General features: G+C 41.8%; 2 protein-coding genes across 4 annotated transcripts in view; one reads left to right on the top strand and one right to left on the bottom strand.

The window, feature by feature from the left end:
• ift122 (intraflagellar transport 122 homolog (Chlamydomonas)) overlaps nt 1–22190 on the bottom strand; it is a 54035-nt gene extending 31845 nt beyond the window's left edge. The window contains exons 1-17 of the mRNA XM_083768906.1: nt 22055–22190; nt 20225–20291; nt 18967–19051; nt 18331–18409; nt 18152–18228; nt 17813–17879; nt 17571–17717; nt 15268–15343; nt 13217–13408; nt 12227–12365; nt 11520–11722; nt 8439–8576; nt 7521–7685; nt 6983–7180; nt 6176–6316; nt 4252–4305; nt 3043–3204 (exon numbers count right to left, since the gene is read on the bottom strand). Of these exons, the coding sequence (XP_083625032.1) occupies nt 3043–3204; nt 4252–4305; nt 6176–6316; nt 6983–7180; nt 7521–7685; nt 8439–8576; nt 11520–11722; nt 12227–12365; nt 13217–13408; nt 15268–15343; nt 17571–17717; nt 17813–17879; nt 18152–18228; nt 18331–18409; nt 18967–19051; nt 20225–20291; nt 22055–22113 (2049 nt within the window). The 5' untranslated portion in view covers nt 22114–22190. The remainder of the gene's footprint in view (nt 1–3042; nt 3205–4251; nt 4306–6175; nt 6317–6982; nt 7181–7520; nt 7686–8438; nt 8577–11519; nt 11723–12226; nt 12366–13216; nt 13409–15267; nt 15344–17570; nt 17718–17812; nt 17880–18151; nt 18229–18330; nt 18410–18966; nt 19052–20224; nt 20292–22054) is intronic.
• Nucleotides 22191–22353: 163 nt separating this feature from the next.
• Nucleotides 22354–26458, top strand: mbd4 (methyl-CpG binding domain protein 4). Of its 3 annotated transcripts, none has more exons than XM_083768939.1 (8): nt 22354–22419; nt 22533–22810; nt 24035–24858; nt 24991–25056; nt 25231–25365; nt 25489–25638; nt 25749–25852; nt 25994–26458. In XM_083768939.1, exons 3-8 carry the CDS (start codon nt 24048–24050, stop codon nt 26066–26068), a joined length of 1341 nt encoding a protein of 446 aa, XP_083625065.1. In that variant the 5' UTR covers nt 22354–22419; nt 22533–22810; nt 24035–24047; the 3' UTR covers nt 26069–26458. The 3 variants fall into 3 exon arrangements, with proteins under 3 accessions (XP_083625065.1, XP_083625063.1, XP_083625064.1); XM_083768937.1 differs by having other exon boundaries at nt 22533–22847; XM_083768938.1 differs by having other exon boundaries at nt 22383–22419; nt 22499–22847.
• Nucleotides 26459–26824: the final 366 nt, after the last annotated feature.

Here is a 26824-nt window from a genome sequence, read left to right as displayed (position 1 = left end):
CCTCCTATCTCTTATCTTCTGCTGCCTCGTGTTTCCTGAAGCTAATAAAAATGATACACTGATACAGTACATGATGAGGACAAAGTGAGCCCCAAACCTGGTATGTCCTGCAGAAACTTTCCAAGGAATGGAAAAAAATAAGTTCCACTGGATCCAATGTTATAATTTAATAATTTGATAAAATGATGCAAGACATTCAGAAACAAATCACTCCATGTCTATGGCTAATTTGCATATAAATGATGTTCACGTCAACACGCAGGTTTCTACTGGTTATTTGGGGGTTGCAGCTGTGATGAGCCTCTCGTCTGACTGAAACATTATAGTTTTCATCCTTCTCTTTTGTGAATGGTCTCTCGCTCTGGATGTGCAAGTAATAGCCTACTGATATAAGCAGCGCTGCCCCGCAGAAAGTTGAACAGAATTTAACTTTGGAAGTTTGGACGCCATCCAAAAAGAAAACTAGGCGCCGACTGGCAGCATTCCATGAGAAAAAATGCAAAGCATCACACAATGTAATGTTAAGAGAAAAGACGTGCAGTTGGCACCTGTGGGTAAACAATTATAAACCGGCGAGCTGAAAATCCGACACGTACTCTGAGTGCACGACCCGTGGAGCTGAGCTGACTGACGCTGAATGCTGAATACTTGACAATGTGACGGCAGTGAATGGATGGTAGCCAGTGGGTTAGACACTGTACGACAGGCAGAATCCCTTGATGGCATTTAAGCACATTAACCCTGGCATCCCTATTTTGGACATGCCATTACAGGCTAAATCTATTTTCAAAGGTTTTGAAAATAGTACAGCTACATGCTCACAATCCCTCCCGCCACCCACCACCACGGCGGGTCTCGTGTGTGTTCGAATTCGCCGTGGTGCAACTGGCTTTGTCGGGCGTCTATACGAACACAATTGGTCTGTGTTCGGGGGAGGGAAGCCAGGCGGGAAGGGTGATATTGGTCATTGCATTTACTCCTACAGGCTCCTATAGGTCCTGCCGGTGGGTGCAGGCGAGTCAGTAGGATATAACATACAACAATAAAAAAATAATAATAATAATAATCAGGAATTATACTGAACATTTTTGTATGGGGGTCCCCCTGACAAAACATACATATATATCTTGACATGAAAACGCTTGAGAACCACTGACCTACAGGGGGAAGATAATCCTCCATCTGGGTCAATGTTCAGACAGTCAAAATAGTGCCCAAGTAGCACGACTCCCTGTCCCGGTGTCCATCCTACCTAAAACAAACTGGCCTCGGGGGCCAGATGGCCACACACACACCCACCCACATAAATATACAGGGCAGATCAAATGTGGAGAGTCGCCTGCAAACACACACAAACACACACGCACGGCACACACGCCAAGTCCATACGCCACGGCAGTCGACTGTGTCATCTGCTGCTCCAGCGCTGTGAATATACCGCCGGTGATCAAAGAGCGCCCCACACGTAAACACAGCGAATGCAAGCTTCCCTCAACTCCCAATGACCTCCTCATCAAAGTGTTCGCAAAGAGCGGCAGACAGACACTCTCCGTCTCGCTCTTACACTACTGCATAGTAATGCCTCATTTAGAATTGCTTCCACCACGCCATGTCACACCAAACATAGCATATGTACAAACTCTGCTGTTTTTGGTGTGGGACACCGGTGGGTAACGAAGTGTAAATCTGCATAACTCCAGCCCCCTAAACTCAAATCCTGGATCTTTTCCTAATAGTAATCCTCTATCTCCAAAACTCTTTTGTAAACATAAAACATCCATTTATCTTGTGAGGACCAGGAAACTTCTACTAAAGTTCCTCCATACTTGCGGGGACATTTGGCCCTCACAACAACCCTTGGCCCTTGCAAGTGTACTGTACACAAGTACAAACACACAAGTGTAAATCAGGTTTAACTCTGTGTGAAAGATTTTACATGTAAACGGACATGCGGTCAGTACGGCATGATTTTGAACACATGTGTGTGTGCATGTGTGTGGTGTACATGCGTTTACTGTATGCATGTCTGTGTGTGGTGGGTGTGTCTGTGTGTGTGTGTGTGTGTGCGTGTGTGTGTATCTGCTGATCAGGTGACATACGCAGGGATTCTGTAGATATACGAGGAGATGAAAGATGCGCGGTGAAGGCGGTGGGGAGCAGCTCTGTTGGAACATATAGCGAGCACAGGGCCTCATCTTGGCATAAGATGTGCACGGTGAAGTAAAACACATGTTTAGCACCCCTCAAACGTGCAATGCTTTCCAGGACCCATTGTTGTGTGTGTGCTTTTGTGTGTGTGTGTGTGTGTGTGTGTGTGTGTGTGTGTGTGTGTGTGTGTGTGTATTTGTATTACTATACTTGAGGGCCAAATGTCCCCACATGGATAGTAGAATAAAGAAAATGTTACTGGTCCTCACAAGAAAAATGGTTAAAAAAAACGGGGAGTCAGGCTTACAATTAATTAGGCCAATATTCCTGATTGGGGTTAGAGTTATAGGCATTTAGAGGTTAGGTTTAGGGGGTAAGGTTATGCCCGATTTACATTTATTACATGCGAGCGGCTGACATGCAGTGGAAATACTGTACGCGACACGTGTCGCAGTGTGCGACACGTGTCGCAGTGTGCGACACATGCAGTTTAAGGGTTAAAAATGGCAAAAAGAATTGGCAGAAATAAAACCAATGTTCTGAAATGGTATAGAAATACAAACGTGCGCATTTGTTTGAAGGATCTATACCAGACCAGTGGTTCCCAAACCTTTTAGCATGTGACCCCAAACTAGTGAAAATAGCCAATCTACAAGCTCACAACGTGGCGTGAAGCGACGCGTTGTGAACATTTGGATTCTACTTCTACTCCATGAATAATATTAAAAACAAAACAAAAATCTGTAATTTCATGAAAAATGTGCTTTTTTCGGGAATGTTTTTTGAAAATGTTTTGAAATAATAACAAAAACAAAATGTAGGAAACAAAAAAAGAAAGGGACCCAGTGTTTTGGGACACAATGATCTATATAATATACGTGAGATGTGCCTCACCTTGGCGTAGTCGAACATGCGCAGGTCAGTGTACATGCTGAGGGCTCGGGGGTGGCTGCCAGTGCGCTTGTAGAGCTTGGCGGCCTCGTGGAACTTGCCCTGGTAGGCGTTGACGTCTGCCAGGAACAGCTCATTGTTGGTCTCACCTCGCTTCTTCCTCTCCTGCAAGTCGGTCAAACGTGGTGGCAGAGTGTGCAGTCAGCGGATAAATGTATCGCAGGTACACAGGCATGCAGTGTCAGACGCACAGTGTCAGACAGACACACACACACACACACACACACACACACACACACACACACACACACACACACACACACACACACACACACACACACACACACACACACACACACACACACACACACACACACACACACACACACACACACACACACACACACACACACACACACACACACAGGAAATTATTATTGGCTTGCAGTGTGAGGTCCGCCTCACCTCTGAATCACCCTGCGCTAAAACATTAATTCCACACATAACTGCGTTGGGAGAAAAAACCCTGTGAACAAAAGTAATTTTGGTTGAATTCAATGATCCTATTCTTTTCATATCAACTCATATCACGGAGCGGGGGGGGTGGAAACCCAAGTTTTATCAAAGAACCACTTTTCCCTTTTCGCTCGGGGCAAGTCTTATCTCAAGAAAAAAAAACTCCCCATAAAAATCTAAAAACACGTGAATGCGTCTATATTCCCACTGTAAATGTATGATTGAGGCCTCCCCCGAGGTTCAGCCTAGTTCACATGAAAACACTTCCCTCCCCTGAAGAATGTATGTGCTGAGGTCCTTGAATGAGCGCGTATGTACAGTATGTGTATGTGTGTGTGTGTGTGTGTGTGTGTGTGTGTGTGTGTGTGTGCGTGTGTGTGTGTAGCAGGTCAATCAGATACCAGTTCTCGCTTTCCTTCTTTCCAAGCCTTGAAGGGTGGGCCAGAGGAAAAGTCCAGTAATTAAAAGTATAATGGGGTGCACTGCAGTACGTGTGCTCGGACCAGTCCCTGTGTACTCTTAACTCCATGCTTCCCTTTGAAAACGTTACGGCCGACCAACACTGGGTTGGCAATAAATCTTTCTCTGCTCGGCCCTGATTACCGTTCTCGTTTTTCCAAGACAAATCCTCTTGAACCTGGCTTATTTCAATGGAGCATGCGCTATGTTTTTCCTTTCTGAGGGGCAAGCTTTTACCTCAATGCTGTTGATGAGTTCCAGATAGCGCAGGTCTCGAACCCTAATGAAGGCCTGCAAATGAAAAAAGAAAAGAAAAAAAGACGAAAAGTATTGCAATTTAGGTTCAACTCTTCTTTTGTTTTGTAATGCTCTTTTTACAGTAGTTACTGATCAACTGAAAGTGGGGGAAAGGGAGATTTCACATCATGCTGCTCCATCTAGTGATGGACAGGAAAATGGCACAAAATGTTTGCATTTTTACACTTAAACCTATTACATTTTGTTTTAAAACACAAAAATTACTATCCTTTTCATGTCAGGGCTGGTAATCAATACTATGGACAATTTATGTAATTTGTTTCTCGAAGCCACACTTTCCGCCTGTCTTCGGTGAAAGTGTTTTTAGCAGTTTAAACCGTATATATGGTGCGTCTGTAACGTGCTCCCCTCCTTTGTTCCTTCTACACAAAACCCTTCAGTGTTGCAACGTGTTGTATGCTTGTAGATCAGTGCTGTATGCTTGTAGATCAGCTATTTTGGCTACATGTTCACATTCATCGGTTCATCTGGTTCATGTTTGTGCATCCTCAATTCCTCATCCTGGTGTGAGCTACTGTCATGTTGAAGTAAATTAGATTATCTGAGAAGCATCAAAGAGTATTAATTAAAAAACTGGATGATTCTCATGTCCTGCTTCTGAATGCTTCTAAATCACTTTTTACAGTAATTTGATTATTGTTTGAAGTTTATTTTTCCATGAACTTTCATGTTGCTGTTTTATGTTGTTGCTTTCTTTTATGTGCTGCCATTTTGGCCACTAAAATAGATTCTGGATCGCAATGGAACTGATCCTGGATAGTCTCTCAAGAGGCTCACACAGTTTTCAAATGTCTACCTTTTGGAAACGAAATTGAGTAGAAAAGTAAGAAAACAAATGGACAGATGGTCCACCTACCCCTCCCTCCATTTTGCCTTTGCAGTCACATAAATAAGTCCTAACTATAAATCAAATTAGTCCAAACCTATATCTAGCTTGCTGCTTACCAGAAATAGAAAATCTAAAATACTTCTGCATCTGTAAATAATTATTAGATAATGTTTTTCACCTGAAGACGCCAGCCGGCCCTATCTTGCACGCCGCCTTACCCACTTTTTTGCCACTTTTTACCATTTTCAAAAACATTCTAAAATTGTTCAAATAGCTGATTTACAAGCTCACAATGTGTTGGAATGTGTTATAAAATGTTTTTCAAAATAGTAAAATATGGCTAACCAGTAAGACGCCTGAGGGCGAGGTCACGTGCACGCATCTGCCTGGGTGACAGCAGAGTGCTGGCGCTTTGACATGGGAGGTCAGATCAACATATGGAATGAATGCTGTACTGGCCATACATGGAGCATGTCACATTTGCCATTGACAATCAAAGGAGAATTTATCATATGTGTCTGAGCAAATCGGCTTTTGTGCTAACACAAACATTAAATGTCATTGACAAATGAAAGGAGAATTTACGTCATATGTCTGAGCAAATTGGCTTTTGTGCTAACACAAACATTAAATGTCATTGACAATGAAAGCAGAATTTACGTCATATGTGTCTGAGCAAATCGACATGCTACGTCATGATGATGTACGATGAAAAGAGCACCCCTCACTTCACACAGGTGTGATTTTTTTCCCCCTACAGTCTGCCTCACCACAAGCAGAACCTTGGGTTCCTATGCACCTGTTTTGAGCCATTGTGATTAAACCCAGGGAGCACTTCGTTCTTCTGTTTTAAGATGACACGTTCCTGTCACAACTTTTGTAAGGCATAGTTACAGACTCTCTGTAGGATTCAAAGATTGTGGAAGGGTTATCTGTTTGAGAGACTAACTCCTGTTAAATAAAGGTGGGAAAGAAATGTTAAAATTGCACAAACTGATCTTCAATAGAACTGGCCTTCTTTGCAGTGTCAAAATCGAGTCCCTCGAGTGCCTCCGTGGCGAGGTCCCTCCAGTCATTGTCTGTCACACCCAGACAGGCGATCTGGTAGGCCTCCTTAAACATCTTCTTCTCCAGATATTGATACATCGGCGCAGACTGAACAAAACAAAACAAAAGAAGAAAAGTGATGTTTACTCGAATGTGCCTGTACACAAGAAGTAACCTTGGAATGGGCACTCGGGTGGCGCAGTGGTAAAGTCCCTGCCCAGTGCCCACCACCACAGAGGTTGTGGGTTCAAATCCACCGTGGTGCATCCGGCTTTGTCGGACGCACACACACACTCACACACACACACGCACTCGCCAGGGACGAGGGCTTGTACAGCACAGTACAGTACAGTACAGTACAGTACAGTACAGTACAGTACAGTACAGTACAGTACAGTACAGTACAGTACAGTACAGTACAGTACAGTACAGTACAGTACAGTACAGTACAGTACAGTACAGTACAGTACAGTACATAGTAATACAAATAATGTTGTTGAACTATAAATAGACAGCATAACTGCCACACTAAATGTCAATTTAAAAGTTAAAAAGGGGGCACAGACAGACACAATGCACAATGGGATATCGTATGATGGCTATTGCATAACTGGTTGGGGCATTCATTTCCAGCTTGCACGGTTCCCGACTTCACTTGCATCATTCCTGCGTAGGCCGGCACGGGGCACGCACCAGGCAGGCACTGGTCTAGTTAATATAATCTTCCATAATAAATGTCTTCAAATCGGATAAGGCAACACCGCTGTCAATTACCTGAGGAACCTCCACGGCCGACATGGAGTAGACGTGGAGACAGAAGATCTTGGAGCCGTTGTAGCCCACCACGAAGCCCTGCATCTTCTGCTGGTGGACGGGGAAGTTGCTGGCCTTGATGTTGAGATAGCCGTTACCCGAGAAACAGAGCATGTCCTCACACTGGGTGTTCCACGCCACGCTGTTGGCATTGGGCTCCTGCATGGGGACAAGATGATGTGACTGTTCTGATACTGGAGGAGCCTCTCCTACAAAACTACTTTAAACTTTAAAGAACCTGTAGGTTTGCTAAAAGCCGAAATGTGTTTTGAGTTCCAACACTTGGCACTTCAGGCATTAACACAGTGCAAGTCTCTCTGCTCTCATGAATAAGTCATTGCTACAAAGTGAAGTTTTCAGCAGACAAATTATTTTACAATGTTGAATGATAGAGCATTACAACACCTAACCTTGTCTAATGGAACTGCATCAGTTTATTCACCTCTGAAACCAACATTACACACAAGTAGATGATAGAAGTTCTGGCCTGCTGGCTAACCTGAAAGAGCAGTTCTTTGGTGTTGATGTCGTACACCAGACAGGTGTTGTGTTCGTCCACCACGGCCAGTTTATTCCGAGAGGCACTCATGTCCAGGCAGCGCACTGACGTGGTCAACTTCAGCAGAGTGATCGCAAACGGGTTATCAATAAAGATCTTCAAGATCTGCCAGGGAGAACGAAGCGATAATGACACAAAGTCAGGACAAATTACTGATGGAAATAGAAGACTCGATGAATGAATTGGGATCAGACATGAAAAGATACAAGATAAAAGAAAAAGCTAGACAGGAATGCATTGTGTGACTTGAAACTGAAGTCTTAGATTACACCGACATTTGATGCTACACCTGCAAATGATGTAAATGTTCTGCGCCGTATCTGACGTTATAGTGATTTTTACTAGTTGCCTAGCTAGTTTACTAGTCGACTAGTTTTTTAACTACCTATTATGTAAAAAGGAAAGTTTATTTTTTTAAATATAATTTGTACGTTTAAAAACTGTGTACATTGGTGACTACTGTATAATGTAGCATTCTAGCTGATCTTGAGGCCTACAAAAATGGGGGGAAAATAAATAAATATATATTTATATATATTTATATATATAAATTTTTTCATCAACTAGTCAACTAGTACCAACAAGGTCAACTAGTGGATTTACTAGTCGACTAGTTGCATATATAAAAAATTAATAAATAAATAAATATACATATATATATAGTTTTTTTTAGCCTGTTTCCATCTATTCCCCTTTGCTCTCCCTCTACCACTGTCCTCTCCAAAATGATGGAACACGCAAACCCATTTATTTTTTATACCTGTAAACCTGTGATGTCACAAAAAAACTGATTCTTCGAGGTCCTTGAAGGTGCTGTGCTTAGAATAATAACAGTACAGTATATATAAATATACTTACCGCCCCATTCTTCAGTCCTACCAGCAGGCCCTCCCTGCCCGGTGGGCCACCGATGACTTTGATGTAGCGAATCAGAGACTCCATCAGCCATTCCTTCTCCTTGACACTGGTGAAGGACAGACACTGGAGCCTCTTCTCCTACAGAGAGGTACAGTGAGAGCAGAAGGACACAAACTTAAGTAGGGCCTGACCGATAGCTCGGAGTGGACGGTATACCGGTCATTATTTTACTTTTCTATGAAGACATCGGTATCGCCTAATATGCAGCCTGAGCTTACCGATTTGTAATCACTTTCAACCTGGGGACCATTTTGAACATTAACACACGTTAACATATTGCGTTGTGAGCTTGTGGATTGTCTATTTTTGACAGTTTTTGATTAGGGCTTGGTTGAATAAAAGTTGGTTTTATTTTTTACAAAATATCAGTCAAAACATCAGTAATCAATCCTGTTTTTGGAGTAATCACTCCAAAAACAGGATTGGTATCTGACCCAAGAATCTGTCATCGGTCAGACACGGAATCCTCTTTTCCTACGATTTTGAGAGCGGTACAGAGACACCAGACAGAACACAATCACACTTGAGAATCACACATGAAACGTTCATTCATCCCTCTGGGGACTCCATCACTATGGGTTTGGCAGAATCATTGTACTTTCACATGTTTGACAATCTGTTAATCTGGCATCGGTCCCCGTTTAAATATACTCGTAAATGTTCCATAAATCGGAAACACATTGTTCCGCTCGCCCTCCTTAAAAAGGCTGCAAAAGTGTGTCGAAACATCAACGTTGCAAGGATAGACTGATTTGACGCAGACTTTCACAGCCCATTTATATATGGGCTAAAAGCTTGTCTGAGGCGCTGACCACTAACAGGCCTATTAGCCAGACATCTGAAGCACCTCCGTCTCACACGGACAGATTGAAAATGATGAAATAACCTCTGTGTTACGGACGTTCCTTCTCTGCCGGCAGCCTCTGTCAGACACACAGAGCCAAGAAGCAGAGAGAACCCCCTAGGGACCCACCAGTGGTTACGCAAAAACTGTGTGCCTCCTCTGTCTCTGTCTCTCTCTCTCACACACACTTCCCTATCTCCCTTATGCTGTTTGAGAGGATAGAGAAGGGGGGCGGGGGGGTAAAGTCTGCACACACACACACACACACACACACACACACACACACACACACACACACACACACACACACACACACACACACACACACACACACACACACAGCTGGAGCCTTTTACAGTGTAGGCAGAAACATCTGGGGAAACTGGCAGCTCCGCACTGCAATCTTTTTCTCTGGGGGTGTTTGGAGACGCAGTGCATGGCAAACCGCTAATTCATTCTGTGTCCATCATGTTAATAGTACGCAAATGTCTCCACGGCCTCTTTAGGCTATCTGTCAAACCAGACGTTTGAGGACAAGAATGTCACAACAGGTCAAGGGATTTTAGTTATAGAGAAAGGCAGGCTTTAACCACACATTTTGAGAAGAGTCTCAAAGAGCCCGGGGATGTTGCCAACCAGCACAGTTTGATTCCAAAAACATTTAGGATTCTGTGTACCTCCCAGACTACACCAGACAAAGGCCAGACTTATCTCTTGTCGCTTTTTGACCTTCTCTCTCCAGGCAGAGAGACATGCGTGTTGGTTCCCACAATAGTCAATGCATGCTGAGGCGTCACACCCATGTTTTCTAGTGGATTGTGGCCAGTGATGGTTTTCTGGTGTGTTTGACTTACTGTGGTTGGACCACCAAAAGAAAACTACAAGCTAATGCCTGCCAAGTGGGTTCTACAACACATATGTTTTCCTATTGGTTGACGCCATGAATAACATTTAGGTTTAAAGCTAATCTACCCTCTGTAACGTTCCTGTCCTACCCCAAAATCGAGTATTAAGTATTATAAATGGCGTAAATAAGTCCTACTGGAAAATTTGTCAAAGACTACCTAGCTGGATGCTTAGCAGAAATGAACATAAAAAAATAGAATTGAAAGATATTTTAAAAATATATTTCCTTAGCACACCTAGTGACCGACTGGGGGGGGGGGGGGGGTCGCCAAATTATTTTGGGGGGTCCCCAAATTATTTAAAAAAAAAAGAAAAAACGTTTTTTTTGCAACTGAATGGCTGGAAAAATGGAAATGAATGGTTTACATAGTAATGATAGTACACATAGTGCATGCATATACTTTCCTTAATGATTATATCTGGTTTCAGTATTCATTTATGATATATTTTCTATATTATTAAGGTTATTTTTGCAGTCAGTTTGTATTGGGGGCGGTGCGGGGGTCGCCAGACATGGCCAAAGCATTTCCGGGGGAAAAACGTTGAGATTTTGAGAACCCGTGTTAGAGATATGTGTCTCAGATCAGCCAACACAGGGAGGCTGGCAGAACTTTCACTAAAACAGCCGGGACAACGCTCCACACGCCCCGGAGAAGAGTCTGGGGTGTGTGGAGCGTTGTCCCGGCTGTTTTATATTTGGGATATTTTGTGTGTTAGAGATATGTGTCTCAAATCAGCCAACATAGCTAGGCTGGCAGAACCATCACTAAAACAGCTGGGACAATGCTCCACACGCCCCAGACTCTTCTCCCTCGTGGCTCCAAAACTATGGAATTAACTTCCCATTGCAATCAGAACTGTAGACTCACCTCTTCGGAGTCAGACTCCATCTTAGCCCTTATAGCACTTGCTGTAGCACTTGCACTAGCCTCAACGACCTTACAGGTGTATGCAAAGGCTAAACGTATGTAATTTAGATAGCATTTTATGTAGACATAGCACTCTATAGCGTATACTCATAGTTTTATTGTGTTAGATAGTTTCATACTGTTAGACGGATGTTAGGCTCTCGGCTTGCTTATGATCCCTGATGACTATTTCTATGTATTTGATTTATTATGTGTTTAGAATGTGTTGTTCTTGCTTACTGTAAATCGTTCTGGATTAAGAGCGTCTGCTAAATGCCTAAATTGTAATGTGTCAGAATTCGGGACACCCAGCTTGAAACCGGACACAATTCCGGGCCAAACCGGGACGTCTGGTCACTCTACCTGACAGAGAATGATGTGCTGTGAGCAGACCACCAGCAGGTTGCATTCAAACTTCCTGCAGATCTTCTCCTTGATGCGGTAGTGCATGTCTGAAGAATCATCCGAGTACAGCTCATAGATGAGGATCTTCTCTGGCAGCTGGATGGCCAGACGATTCCTGTAGATGGCGATCTTCTTCACCAGTTCGCGGCATTTGATCCTCACTGCGGGTAAAGGTAGGGTCGGGAGGGTGGGAGAGAGTAGACTAGGGTCACACATGTGAAGCAACTATACCCAAATCGAATGCCACTCCTCGCTGTAATTAGTTTTTCTTAGGACTTAAAAATGCATTGAAAATAATTATAATAGAATCTATTATACATCTATTATTATTAGCTATTATATATCTATGTACAGTACTGTACACCCTGCCTGACCTACACTAAGGTTTCAGAGACAGCATCTGTCTAGTTTATTGAATACTGCTCAGCTCCTTGATTTCTTAGGACTGCATTCACAAACAAATGCACATACAAATTACACAACACATATAATATACTGTAAATGTAAAAAGAGATTTACACAAACTGCACAGTGCATACTGCACAGATAGATTAGGATTATCATATTTAGAAGTGGAACACAGCGCCTTCAAACACCTCAAAAATGTCGTTATACTGTCGTTATCTTAAATTCTCTGAAAACGAGCCCGGAAAAACACAGTGTACCTTTTTGTTCGGTGATGAGGTGCTGGACAATGACATCGGTCATGCTGTCTCTGTAGGCATAGCGATCTTTGTACAGGCCGTGAACCGTACTGAAGACAATTTGGTAAAAAGCAATGGTCCCATCTTGGCAGCCCACCGCCTAGACATGAGACGAGACGAGAGAACATCCCATTAACACCTCTAAGAAAAGACTAAGAGTGACACAATGTTCCCGTTGTTAGAGACCTGTCTACCCCTATGCCTTACCACTTCCAGTAAAATATGGTGAAAAGAGAAGACTCAGAGAGGTGTTACAGTCAATGTGAGACAATTATAGTCTTCACTCTAGTAATATAACGCTGAATTTGTGTAGCTTCATTGGTGAGAACACAAACACATACCTGCACTGTTCAGGCACTGTTGATAGCAAGTGCACCGTGTTTTCCTCAGTGTTAATTTATCATTTTGTATGTAACCAAATGAGTTAAAGCGCCAAACCATAACTTATTTTTGCGAATACATTTAAATTTTGACCTGTATGGTAGAGCAAAGTATATGAAAGAAAGTGGAAAATGGAAACAATATAGGCCTATTTTACTGTGGGTGAAAATAGGAGGGGGGGGGGGGTACTTGGATTCAGAAATCAGGGAAGGGTGTACTGAAGTTTGATAACAACTGTGGTGGTTGTCTACCATTCTATTGAGAAATGTAAAATCCTGTGCTCAGGTAGAACCACTACTGGTTGACTTGACAAAGTGGTATTGTATGAAGCTCAAAACGCAATTAATCCTTTGCCCAAACAGGCTTTCTGTATTAGCTCAGCAGCAGACATTTCAACGCTCGCCCCGGGGGGACCGTGCTTCAAATCCTGGGTAAGAGATAAAAGTTACGTATTGCGACTTTAAATGAACACTGAGGCTTTTACTGTGCGTCTGCATTCCATGACTGTTTTGCATTAGAGCACTTTTTACTGGACGTGTTTTTTATGTCTCCAAAAGACGAGGGACCGACCACATAGTTGGAGTCGGGCTTGACGCGACACGTCCACACCCAGGAGTTCTGCTCTCCGATGGTACCAAGCCGCACCCCGTCTTTTGTGTAGAGGGAGGCCTGTTGGTCCGACCCGCCCATGATGATGTACTCGCCCTTGGAGAAGTAGCTGATGCAGCACGGGTCGTAGGTGAGAGTCCTGTCTTTCCAAATCTGGTAGGCACAAAGAGAAGTGGGCATTAACCAAACGTCACGAACCGTAGCGTCCCTATTCTGGGCAGGACAATAGCTGGACAATAGGATCAGAAATAGCTGATCTCTAAGCATAGTAATAAACAATAAACAATAGATAGGTGTAGAGCAAAAACAGCTACACAGGGCCTAGTATAGAGCCCTGGGGAACTCCGGTCAACCAAGTATATAGGTTTGGGGGCGCTGATAGCCAACTGGTTAAGGCGCATACCACATAGACTCTGATGATTGATGGCGAGTCCCCAGCTCCGATCCCGGAGCCGGGTGGACCTTTTGCTGCATGTCACTCCCCCATTCTCTCTCCCTGTTTCCTGTCTCTCTACACTTAACTAATGTTAACAATCAATAATGGCAAGAAAAGGCAGAGGGAAAAAAAAACCCTAGAAAATTAAGTATATAGGATTGAAATGGTTAAAACAACCAGTTTCTTTCACTTATTTACGGACCAGGGGTCTGGTCCAACACTGTCCACCATCTGCCTATGCCTAATGGACATCAAAGTCCCAAAACAAATTCAACAATCCTTTTGAAATCCTGACTAAAAGAGAGATTAAAGAAAGGCAACCGTCTCCCACTTCTAAGAAGGCTGTATTGTACTGGAACTCAAGGTCCATTTGAGCAACGTCATATCAGTTTCTCAACTCGGGTGCATCTGTTTCTCCTCATGCAGGAAAAGAATCGCCTGACAGTCCATACTTAGTTTGGACTCGCTCTTTTCTTTTATTATGGCCTATTCTAAGCACTGTAATCAAAACAGCATGTTCAGTTAAACAGATAAATGGGCTAGTGACAATGTATGAGCCTAAGGTCTCGTGGCAGAGTAATGAAGGGTGCATATTTTCCTGTAATTACGGTATTGCCCGAGGGGAGGGGAGGAAGGGGGAGGGAGAGCCGCCATTATTAAAAACTGAACATGATCACTTCCAATGCAATGTTGTGGTTCCAATAAACCTTGACAGCCTGATTACAAGTGGAAATTCAGGCCTTAAAGTTCTGTAAAGTGTTATAACTACCGTATGTTTTGGACAGAGGGATTATTAAATGATATTGCTCCTTGTTGCTATAGTGTCGTGAGCAAATTATATATTATTTATCCAATCACTAATTCCCTCCTCAGGATGAGGTCTGTCTTCCTGTGGTCATCAACAGGCCCCTTTAAGCTGTTTATAGTGGCACAGCTCCATGTTCATAATGTAAAGAGAAACCAATTGTGGTCACATATTGTAAATGCATTAAAGGTGAGTTTCACTTTAAAAACACTTCTGGTCTCATTTTCACATCTACTCTGGCTTTTGTGTGCACCCCAGACAGTTTTTAAGTTCGTTGATTCAATATTTAGATATGTGATATTCATTTGATCAGACACAGCCCTCCTGTCTACGCCCATTCAACTTCAAACTCCATCTTAAACTCACTGAAAACGCACGTCCCTGCATCTGGAGTCTTTCTAATGATGAATTATTTTATGCATAGACTTTACATTATTACAGAAAATAACAACATAATGAAACAAATAACTAATATAATATAATATCAAGCAACTTAAAAATAAATAAATGTTATGGCCGGTGATATATTTGATCCCTACTTCTGGTAAGACTGAATTAAATACATGCATTTTCTTTGGTATTCGTGCTGTTGGCCTCATGCGTGTCCCCCCACTGTAGTGTGTGCATGTGCACATCTTGTTACCAAATCACCCAAATCACTGAATGCTCCTTTAAGTGGTGTCCCCTTAAGAAAATGTCCCCTTCTTTGTTTTACAAATCAAACCTATTTACAGTATGTAAGCCTTCAATGTGTAGTGTATTGTCACTCACCTGCTTTCCGCTGAGCTGATAGAAGGACAACTTTTTACCCCAATCTGCGACAGCCAGAATGTCATTGTGCTCATCCCTAGGAGAGTATATCATAATGGCTTTAGAGTGAGTTTCTGACAGCTGCAGCATATTTAGAACACATTCGTTGCTGACATAATGATGATTTATCTCCTTTCCAAGTAACGTTCCCAAACCTAACATCCGATTTGTCTTCCTGTTGTCTTCCTCACTGATCTTTACACATTTCATTCTGCCTTTATAGTAACTCATGTGTCTGGAGTGGTTTCAATCTGAGAGGCTTTCCAGCAGAAGTTGCAATATACAATTTACAATGTAGGACTTTAGCAGACGCTCTTATCCAGAGCAACTTACAAGCGTTTATTGAACTCTTGTCAATAAATAAAGTAAATAATCACATAAATAAGAGCGCAGAAAGAACCGTGGAGGTTCCTAAAACTGAAATAGACTAGAATACCAGCTAAACTATGAACCATCTGTCTAAATAACATACATACTTTATTACTGAACACTAGCAGTCAGACAACATTTGGATCAGGTCAATTTAAAACACCTGTTCTAATTTTTTTGCTGATGCTTGTATCTCTCTCTCCATCTTTCTCTCCTCTCTCCATCTCTCCCCCCACCTTGGTCAAGGCAGATGGCTGCCCAACAGAGCCTGCTTCTGCCTGAGGCTTCTTCCAGTTAAGAGGGAGTTTTTTCCCTGCTACTGTTCCACAATATGTGCTCAGGGTGAGGGGTACGTCGAGTCTATTGGGGCTGCAACCATCATCTTTAGATCGGCTATTTTCACTATTTTTGGTGGACAGGGTTCTCTCAAAAAAATATATTTTTAAAAAATAAGATTGCCTTCCAAAGTTTGCAGGATTTGTCCATTTCCAACAAAATGCCTAAAATCATTAACACAGCATGCGATTTCCGTGAAATTATGCACACACATTCCCACAAGGCCGAGGAAGAAATGCCACATCTGCCGGTTATCGCGCCACCATGAGGCAGATTTTGGTAAAACACATTTCTGTACATTTGTACATATTTTATCCATACATCACTCAAATCGGTATAACAAGTTCGTCCATTTTTTTCTACTGCATATATTCTCACCACGTTATTTATGATCACAACAATGTTTACATTAGCACCACCTGTGACGATGAAGTCTATGTATTTTGAATGACTGAACAGGTGTTTTAAATTGACCTGGCAAAGATCTACCATGAATCAAAATATTGTCTAGTTTTGTATTCATAAAATAAGTCAGGATTTGGCTTGATGTACAGAATCTGCTTGTTTCAAACTATGCGTTGCACTTAACCCAGCACCTGCTGTCTATGTGCACATAAACTCCTGTGAAAAACTGTGTGTGGGAACTTCTATATCCACACACCTGTCCCATATTCTCTACTCAAACTTTTTTTTCCTGGAGACCCCCATCGGAAAAAGCTAAGACCCCACACACAACTCGCACGCACGCATGCATAGCGTTGTTTTTGAGACATGTCCCTTTACTTGTATGACGAATACAAAAATAGCCAATCTATAAGCTCACAATGCATCACGGCATGGCAATTCTTTTAATACGTTTTGAAAGAGATTTTTCAGGTCGGGAAACCAATGTCAGGATAGAGAACTCAGATTAGTATTAGTAAGTGAAATGAAGTGACGACGCCAAAACATAAGTAGACAAAATGGGAATTGGAACACAATAAGAATTAAGCTGATGAATGGGTACTCTCTCCTGAATGGCTGAAAATTTGCAACCCACCTGAACATTTATTTTTTTATTATTGAAGAGCTGGAGAGATGGGGATCGAGACTCGATATAGCCAGAAAACCACAATCAGAGCCACTACTCTAGCTAACCCTTCTCTCCGTTTCTGCTCTGGCTGTAAAAGGATTCAAAGAGGAAGCGCACAGTCCCCAAAAGGAGCTCCCATCCAAGGCTTTGTCATCTGCTCTCTCACAGAACGTCACTGCCACCTGTTGGTCCTAACTGGGCCATTCAATTGCACTCAATGCATGTGTGAAAACGATTAACAAATCCTGGTGACTGGTGATCAATAAAACTTTAAAGAACCATTCATTACACAAACATTAGTTCAAGCATTAGTTCAGTATGTGGTTATGCTACATTATTTTACGTTTTTATCTCCATTATAAACTTGGCACACTTGAAAAAGAAGTCACTTGTTTGTCAATTTGTTTTTCTCGAATATAAATAAAAGTTGGATTAACTGATCAATTCATTAATCAATTATGCTGGAGATAGCTTAGAAAAGACTAACTTTGAAGGGTTCCAAGCGATGGACCAGATAGGAGAGGAGGAACCTCCTGGTCGCTCTATTTTAACCTTCTCCTCCCCGTTCTTGTTCCGGATGCTCACCACTCCGTTCATCATGCCCAGGGCCAGGTACTGGCCATCGTTTGTCCATCTGAAGATGAAGAAAACAATGTGTCAGGGTAAAGTACAGGGTCTGTGAAGTAGCAGATAGTCATAACCAAAAGCAGGCTTGTATATTGTACATACCCACAGCATGTTATCTTGCTGCTCACTTTATGTTTGGAAACAGATTTCTGCTCTGGAGACCACAGACCTGAAACAAGTATAGTATGTTCATAGCTGGTGCACCAAGGAAGAACTATAAAAAGTAAAAAAACAAAAAGCAATCTGAAGAACACCAGCCGCCACAGTCTCTGACCGCTGTAGAGGAGTGGAGTGGATGTGATTTCACCCCACGTTGATCTGTTTAGCAGACTATGGCGGATCGTAATGACAACTAATAACTAATCCACTAATCTACAAGCTCACAAAGTGCCGCATCACACGTTGTGAGCTTGTAGATCAAATATAGTGAAATATACTCACCAAAGTCCCCAGAGGAGCAGGAGGCTAGTTGGTGGGTGACAGGGTTGTACGCAACACACTGGATGGCGTCATTGTGTCTACAGATACAGACATAGAAGAGAAACAAAACAAAGAATAATTGAAGAAAGACCATGGAGCACGGAGTAACACTACAGCCATGTGTGAAGGTAGAACCTTACGTGTATTTCAAAATGCCCTCCAGTTTGGATGTCCAGATGATGATGCTTTTGTCTGCGGACCCCGACGCAAATCGTTTCCCTGCAGAGTGCAGAACAATCATTTTGACAGCAAATTGTGATTTTAGTTTAGTCTCTTGAATAGTTTTCATTTAGTTTTAGTCACATTTTAGTCACCTGGAATGTTTTAGTGTTAGTCGACTAGATATCATAAGATTTTAGTCGACTAAATCTACAGTTGATTTAGTCGACTAAAATGTATTTCGGTGGGCCTTGTTACAGTCGTAATGACCGACTTTTCACTTGTTGAAAATAGACGATTTACAAGCTCACAATATGTCGCTCTGCGATGAGCTTGTAGATCTGCTATTTTCAGCATGCAACCAAGTGTAAAATGACTTATACTGGATCTCTTGTCCACTAGTCTAGTTTTTATTTGTTGACGAAATTGTCAATATATTTAGTCTTAGTTTTAGTCATCAATCATAGCATAGTTTTCATTTAGATTTTGTCAGTGAAGAAAGGTAGTCACCGAAAACATTTTGTCGACAAAATCAACACTGGGAACAATGCAGCATTGTGTGAGACGACAGCTGTCCCTGCACTCTGAAATGTACAATGGAACAACTAGCAAAATACCGTCTTTCGCGTAGGCAACACAGTACACCGTGTCCTTGTGTCCTTTCAGGGGCTGAATAAGAGTCCCCTCTCCTGTATCGTACACCTGTGAAGAGGAGTGAGATGATGATTGAGGCATTCATTAACCCCTCCGTGAGGACAATATATTACATTTTAAAAGCAGTGGTGTAGAAATTACTCGCAATCTTTACTTAAGTAAAAGTGTCAATACTGCAGTGTAGAAATGCTCTGTTACAAGTAAAAGTCCAGAATTCAAAATTTACTTGAGTAAAAGTACAAAAGTACTTCAAGAAATTTTGACACTTACCACAAGTAGAAAGTACCCATTATTCAGAATGTCCCATTTCACAAGTTTTCAAATGTATAAAATGCATTAAATAAATATTTTGAAAATAGCAGATCTAAAGCTCACAATGTGTTAGTGTTGTAGTGCCCGAGTCCTTGACTCGTCTCGAGCCTGGTCTCGAGGCCACATTTTAATTGACTTGGTGTCGTCTTGGTCTCGCCCTTACGGTAAATTTGACTTGGACTTGACTCTGTCTCGGACCAAGGGACTCGGGACTCTTCCCCCAACGAGTCACTACAATGCAATGAAATAAATGTATAATACCCATCAATAAATGTATTATACTCATATTATGAGGAGCCCAATCACATTTACATTATAAGAGAGCTGTCTGGCACTTATAGACAGCTATCTTGTTATGTAAAGGAGTGCAGCTGACGTGCCTGCCTGCTTTCTCAATGTTTTCTGTACCGTTGGTCTCAGTCTTGACTCAGACTCGACCCCCTCCCACACTCGGCCTCGACTCGGACTCGCCCCCCCCCCCCCCCTCGTACTTGGTCTTGAGTTGGACTCGCTTTAGGCGTGCAACACATTGTAGTGTTGTAGTCGACAACACTACAACATCTACAATGTGTTGCATCGCGACAAATTGTGAGCTTGTAGATTGGCTATTTTTAAATGGCTGAAATGTACATATATAGGGCTGAAGTGGGTAATGTATGTGTTGTAATAATAATCTAAATCTGCAAAGTAACTTGAAACTAAAGTTTTTAAATAATTGTAGTGGAATAAAAGTATAATATTCGCCTCTGAGATGTACTGGAGTAGAAGTACTGAAAAGTACTGAAAATGGGAAATACTCCAGTAAAGTAAAAGAAAATACCTCAAAGTTGAACTTACGTACAGTGCTTGAATAAATGTACTTAGTTACCGTACTCTAATTTTACACCACTGTTTAAAAGCCAGTCTTACCAGAACACGATTTCCAGCAGCAAGAATGAGTTGGCTGCCATCTGGCTTGAAGGCAAGGTCGTAAATACTGGGATGTTGGAAGACAATGGAATTATATTATATCTTGATAGACAATGATAATCACACAAACAGATATCATTCTGAGCTTCCATTTTCTGTAGGCAAGGCAAGCAGAAAACAATTAATCATTCAGAATAATTCATTATATCAAGCATATTTACATACAAGGAATTTGGTTGTTGCCTTGAAAAAGATAGTGTGCAGTACACGGTTTCTAGGATGTCCCTAGAATGTATGAGCCAATTACTAGGATGTTGTTGGGTATTGCATGCTGTTGCTGGTGCTAGGGTGTTGAAGGTGGATTACAGAGTCTATTAGCATGTTGGGCAGTTGTGCGGGTGTTAGGTTGTAGTTGGTGCTTAAATGTGGTTGATAAGAGTGTAACAAGTGGTTGCTAGGGTGTTGCTAACAGGTGGTTGTTAGGGTTTTGCTTTGGTAATATGTGGTTTCTACTTCTGGGGTGTACTAAATGGCTGCTGGGGTGTAACAGGTGGTTGCTAGGGTATTGATAAGTGGCTGGGGTGTAACAGGTGGTTGCTAGGGTATTGGGGTGTGGCTGGGGTGTAGGCAGTCGCTATGTGTGTGGGTATAAGCAGGGGTTCAGTAGAATGTGCCTCTGTAAAAGCCTGAACACATTGAGTAGTTAAGTAAAGGGTTGCCTGGTGGCTCAGTCAGTTAGTGCATACATACTCCTTCACAAGGAGCAGTTTCTGCAATTAATTGCATGTCTCAGTCTCTACACCTCTTAGTTTTGACTTTAGAGTGTGGTGCAGCAGCATACATACAAACAAACAAACATATTTTGTGTACAGCCAGGTACAGTGTAAAAACAATGAGGGTGTAGAGATTTAGTGTTGAAAATGTGTGAGAATTATTCAAAGCACTATTACTCTGATCCAGATGTCTGCATTCTACCCAGCTGGCAAATCACCATTTCAAAAGCGTCTGTCATTTTTATTTATTTTTAACGGCTTAAGGTGGAGCATATTAAGGTCCAAAAAGGAAATGTATTTATTATAAAAGTGTGCAAGCTTTCAGATATACCATTAAATATTCGTATGGGATATTCTATATTTTCTATAGTACATGGCTGAAGTTAAATAGCTGTGTCCAGTTAGTATTTTGCAAAGCGAACACGTACGTCCTGTGTATCCTGCAGCAGAGCATACTGCCAACCTGCAGCTATCTGTAGCTTTATTCAAAGTAAACGACAGTGTAGCTGTAGCTTAACGCTCTACCTCTATTTGCCAGTGAAAATGTCCATGTATGGCAGGCACAAATACAACATATGAGGCCAGTCACAACGCCATTATCACCACTGTATGTTTTGAGTTTTCTGTATACTATAGTCCTGAGAAAAATGCTGCAATTTGTCCCAAAGTGGATGCAAAAAAGGTCTATTTGTTTAAAAAAAAAACTTCATATCATACCCTGTTATAACATGTACATAACGATGCAAAGTGACATAGCTCTGTTTACGAAATGCTGTACCCCCTCCAACTGTATATAATCTCCCCATTTTCAACAGTTTTTTATTGTATTGTGACACTTGCTTTGGCAATGTAAACGTTTGTTTTCTCATGCCAATAAAGCTCCTTTGAATTGAATTGAATGTAACACAGTATTAACGCAATACGCATCATGTAAGGGTAGATGAGCATTTCATTTCCCATGCTAGCAATAGTTTACATAGCAACGGCCGTTGCTAACCACACATCGCAGCATCCCCATGCATGGCTGTTGACCTCAAATAAAGATGTTCTTTCTTACCATTGTTCAACTTTATCACGATCGTGCACTTTGTCTATCCACGTGGGAACGGTTCTCATGCTGATAATGTTTAGGTTATAATCCTGGTGTGTTTTCAACAGGTTTGTTGTTGCTTTAGTTAGCTCACAGTTGTCATTCTGTTCTGGGCTTCAATGTGTCGCCACTGCGCAGACTCCGCTCTGCTACTTCCTGTGTGGGGCGTGGTTAGCATAGATTATATTACAGTACGCCCTACGCGCCATAACGTCATGACGTCATTCCTTTGTTTACGTTCGGTGGATGTTGCAGCAGCACCAGATGAACTGTGTTTACATCCAACTTTGCTCTACCTTGCTTGATTTATAAAGAAAGACTGGATAATTCAGGTAAAAACAGATGCAATGATGCATGTTTGAGACACCTTGGATTTGTGATCCTCGTGCTATTATATCAATGTAATCGCAGAGCGACAATGCCGTGTTTTCCTTTCCATTCATAGATGGACATTCTATTCCTAAAGAGATGACTGCTGCTACTGACTGCTGGAACTCATTTTGCCAATGGCACAGATCAGATTATCAGAGAACTTCATCACTGTTAATTACACAGATGAGATCTTATTGAGATCCATTTTGAGATCATCTCAAAATATGGATCTCAATGATGCTCAGTCAGTCAAAGAAGACAGAGAGACAGAAAGTCACAATAAGGATGATGAAGGTCAGTCTTCTAAAATGCCCCCAGGCTGGACAAGAGTGTTGAGGCAGCGTAAAACTGGTAAGTCAGCAGGCAAAGAAGACGTCTACATTACAAGGTGACTCTCTGAGGTTTGCAGTTAATTAATGTTTAGCTCACAAGGCTTATTTCAAAATGTTACTATGTCATTAATACAGTGGTTCCCAAACTTTTCACGTCAAGGACCCCCACATTGACACTAATTAGCTTGCGGAGCCCCTTTTGAAAAGATATGCCAGGGACCCCCATAAGAGAAGATTTTTACGAGATTCTCAATCCGTTTAATTTCAAGGACCCCCTAGTCTGCATTAGGCTACGGACCCCCATTTAATGGAATTTCTATCTCTGGGACCCCCAATTTATATAGTAAAATACATGTTAATTTAACTCTGATGGTGTACAAACGGGTCCATTTGTACACTCAGAGTTACAGACCCATAAGGGTCCATTTGGCTATCATTTAGCTGGGAACCCCCTGGAACTCCCTCAAGGACTACTGGGGGTCCCCGGACCCCACTTTGGTAACCACTGCATTAATATACCTTAGAGTTGTTGTGTGGAAATAATAAAAAGTCCCCCCATTCTGTGTTGCCTAGAACTGGAGGTCTGAAAAAAATCAGTAACATTATGAAGTACATCTCAGTGACATCACAAAGATGTACTTCGATCATACTGTTACTGATTTTTTTTCAGCCCTCCAGTTCTACGCAACACAGAATAGAGCACCGAAGTCTGACGTCAATATCGGTAGAGGTCGCAAGTCCACGGGTTCATGTACTTTTTATTTATAATCCCCATGGGAGGATTCGCCTCATAAAATAACTGTTTTTGAAAAATAAACATGTTATCCTGGCTGTTTCACTCATATGGATATGAAGAACCAACTGACTGAGAGAAAATGCTAATGTTACTGCTGCTGAATTAGTTACATTTTCGCTAGAAACAGACAGTATCAAATATGAGTGACTGACGGTCGTAAACGACACAGAGCCACCTCCCCGACAATTTAGTCGAGACACTTTGTTTATTTTTGGACCACAATGCTTATATGAGATGATTTTAAGATGACATCATGTTATTCTCCATAGAGAAATTACTTCTGTGAACCAGGGGTTGAGCGGGGGACTTTTTATTATTTCCACACAACAACTCAGTATATTAATGAAATAGTAAAATGTTGAATTTTTTTGTTATTCCCCTTTAAATGGCAAATTGATTTTGGTCAGTACAACAAAATTGCTAATACAGATCACTCTTTTGTTAAAGTCCCCAGGGGCAGATGTTCCGGTCCAGAGCATCTCTGCAAGCATTCCTTTTAAAAGACAGAGTGGAGGACCTACAGATAGATCTCTTTGATTTCACTAAAACCAAGCGTTGCAGTGTCACAGATCCACCACTCCTATGCGTCAATAAAAAAACAAGTCTGAGAAAGAAAGAAGGGCTACATAGACGGAGGAGAACGAAAGAAGATACTGAAATACTGGACCACCAACCTCCAAGTAAAACCAAAAGTGTCCCTTCTGCATCCCACAAGCAGAAGAACATTACAGGAGGACAAAGCATCATGGCTAAGCACAATACGGACAGTTCTCCTTTGCTCGAATGTGACATCAAAGAGGGAAATATAAGCAGAAAGAAAGATCGTAGCAAAAAAATCACAACAGAGGAGGACACGCAGTTGTTTCACGGTTCTAGTGAGGAAATTGACTGCAGCGCGCAGACCTCTCTTCAGTTGTCTTCTTCAACAGCAGTGGAGGATGTTAACCTGGAGAAAAGCAGTCAGTGGAGGGGCCTGCTGAGAGAGAAGCTACTCAGACTGGGCACTCCCGCTGGCCCACAGAACACGCATACCAGTCAACAGGATGCACAGGCTGTCTTGCTGCCTTCGGCCCCACTACTGACTGTTGAGCCTGCCACCGACAGTGAGGCTGAGCAGAGCGCAGATGATGACATAAAAAGTCAGGAAGATGGTGACATGAAGCCTCCTGCAGACCTGGAGGCTGATGCTGACAGTGAGAGGAATTCAGAAGAGGTCGTATCGCCTGACACCAGCAGTGGGCACTGTTCACCCATGAGAGATTCCCAGACTTGTGAGTATAGTCCACTATGCAGTCTGACAGCTCTGTCTAGACTTCAGTCATAAAATATGCGTCCTTTGTGTGTATACTTTTCATGATTTTGAAACAGATCTACATGCTAAATATGTAATTGTTTCTCCCCAGACTCCAAACTATTGGGAGACAACCGGAAAACCAGTCCTTATTTCCGTGGGAAGTCACTGAGAGATGGTAATAGTTCACTGAGTTACATGGTTGCCGGTACATGGTTCTTTGAAACATGAGACATTGATAATCCATTGTTTGCTATGTCGTAAGTATGCCTATTAATCACCTGTGGCCTTTGTAGGATGATGGGAAGTTCTGTGTGTGACTTATAAAGACATGTCTTCCACCTGTATACAGGCCCGAGTCCCCCCAGGAGAAAAGCATTCAAGAAGTGGACTCCTCCCAGGTCCCCATTCAACCTTGTACAGGAAACCTTGTTCCATGACAGTTGGAAGCTTCTGGTGGCTACCATCTTTTTAAACAAAACCACTGGTGATGAGACCAACACACATGCAATCAAACTTGTACACACACACACACACACACATGCAATACTCATTCTTTCAACAAGTATTCTTTCTCATACAATCTCATACATCTTTTAAAAACTTTTAGGTAAGGTGGCAATTCCCATGTTGTGGCGTTTCTTTGAGCGTTACCCATCTGCAGAGGTAACCCGCCAGGCGGACTGGAAGCCCATATCTGAACTTCTACAGCCACTGGGTTTAAAAGAGCTCAGAGCAAAGACACTCATCCGCTTTTCTGGTGAATTCCTATCTTATGCCTTTACTCTTGAGTTGAAATGTAATTTATATGGATGTACGGTATGTCATTTTGACATGACAACATCTCACAGTCACTGTCCTTCTGTACAGAGGAATATCTCACTAAACAGTGGCGGTACCCCATAGAGCTGCATGGCATTGGAAAGTACGGCAATGATTCCTACAGGATCTTCTATGTGGAAGAATGGAGAGAGGTGAGTGCAAATGGAATACACTGCTTTGGAAACCAATCATGATGCCGTCCGAGTGTGAAGGACTTACTAATGCTTACTAACTATACCATGTACTATTAATTTATAATAAATATTTTCCCTTTTTGTGTATCTATATTAAAGGTGATTCCAAAAGATCACAAGTTAAACAAATATCATGCCTGGCTGTGGGAGAACCATGAGCAGCTTGGAATCTGAAACGTGATAACGGATGACAAACTTTCAAGAGACAAGTGTGCATGAGTTATATCACTGCAGAAGAAATCAAATCCAACAATTATGTCATTTTGAACTCATCTGAATACCTAGAGGTAGTGTTTGCCTCTCTTTGTAATTTTATGCAATGTTGATTAAATATGTTTTTATACTTTTGTATAAGGTTTGAGTTATTATAGTTATAAATCTCGTTATGATCAAAATGTTATTCATGTATTGATGTATCTATGTACATATATTCATTTCAAGAATCAAGAGGGGTTAATTTGTCACTTATGCAGCATATAACTAGATAATAATAATAATAATAATAGAGAGAATACTAGTGGATAGTAATGAAACAAAAAAAGGAACAAATGACGACAAACAAATAATAAAAAGAACACGTAAGACACACACAACCCTCTTTAAACCTTAGCAGGAGGGAGGATGAATACAGGAATATACACAATGTGAAATAAAGTAGTAAGCCGTGCTAACCTGCCACTGCCAGTAGGGCTGAAACCTTGGCCAGTTCTTGTTGTAAATAGTATATTTGTTTGCTGGGACACCACTTCTTGTTTTGCTCTGGACACTTAAAGGTGAATAAAACAATTGATCGCATCGAAGGACTCTGTTTCGATATTTGGAGTATTTTGGGTATTTTGAGTATTCCTGCTATTGGAAAAATGTTTGAGTATTGAGAATTCAAGTGCCTTTGGCACACCCTACCTCCACTCAGGACAGTGACAGTGACAA

Source organism: Protomyctophum parallelum, assembly GCF_964188405.1.
Source record: "Protomyctophum parallelum genome assembly, chromosome: 7".
NCBI lineage: Eukaryota > Metazoa > Chordata > Actinopteri > Myctophiformes > Myctophidae > Protomyctophum > Protomyctophum parallelum.
Note: the sequence above shows the minus strand (reverse complement) of the source record. Positions and strands in the feature narration are given on the sequence as shown.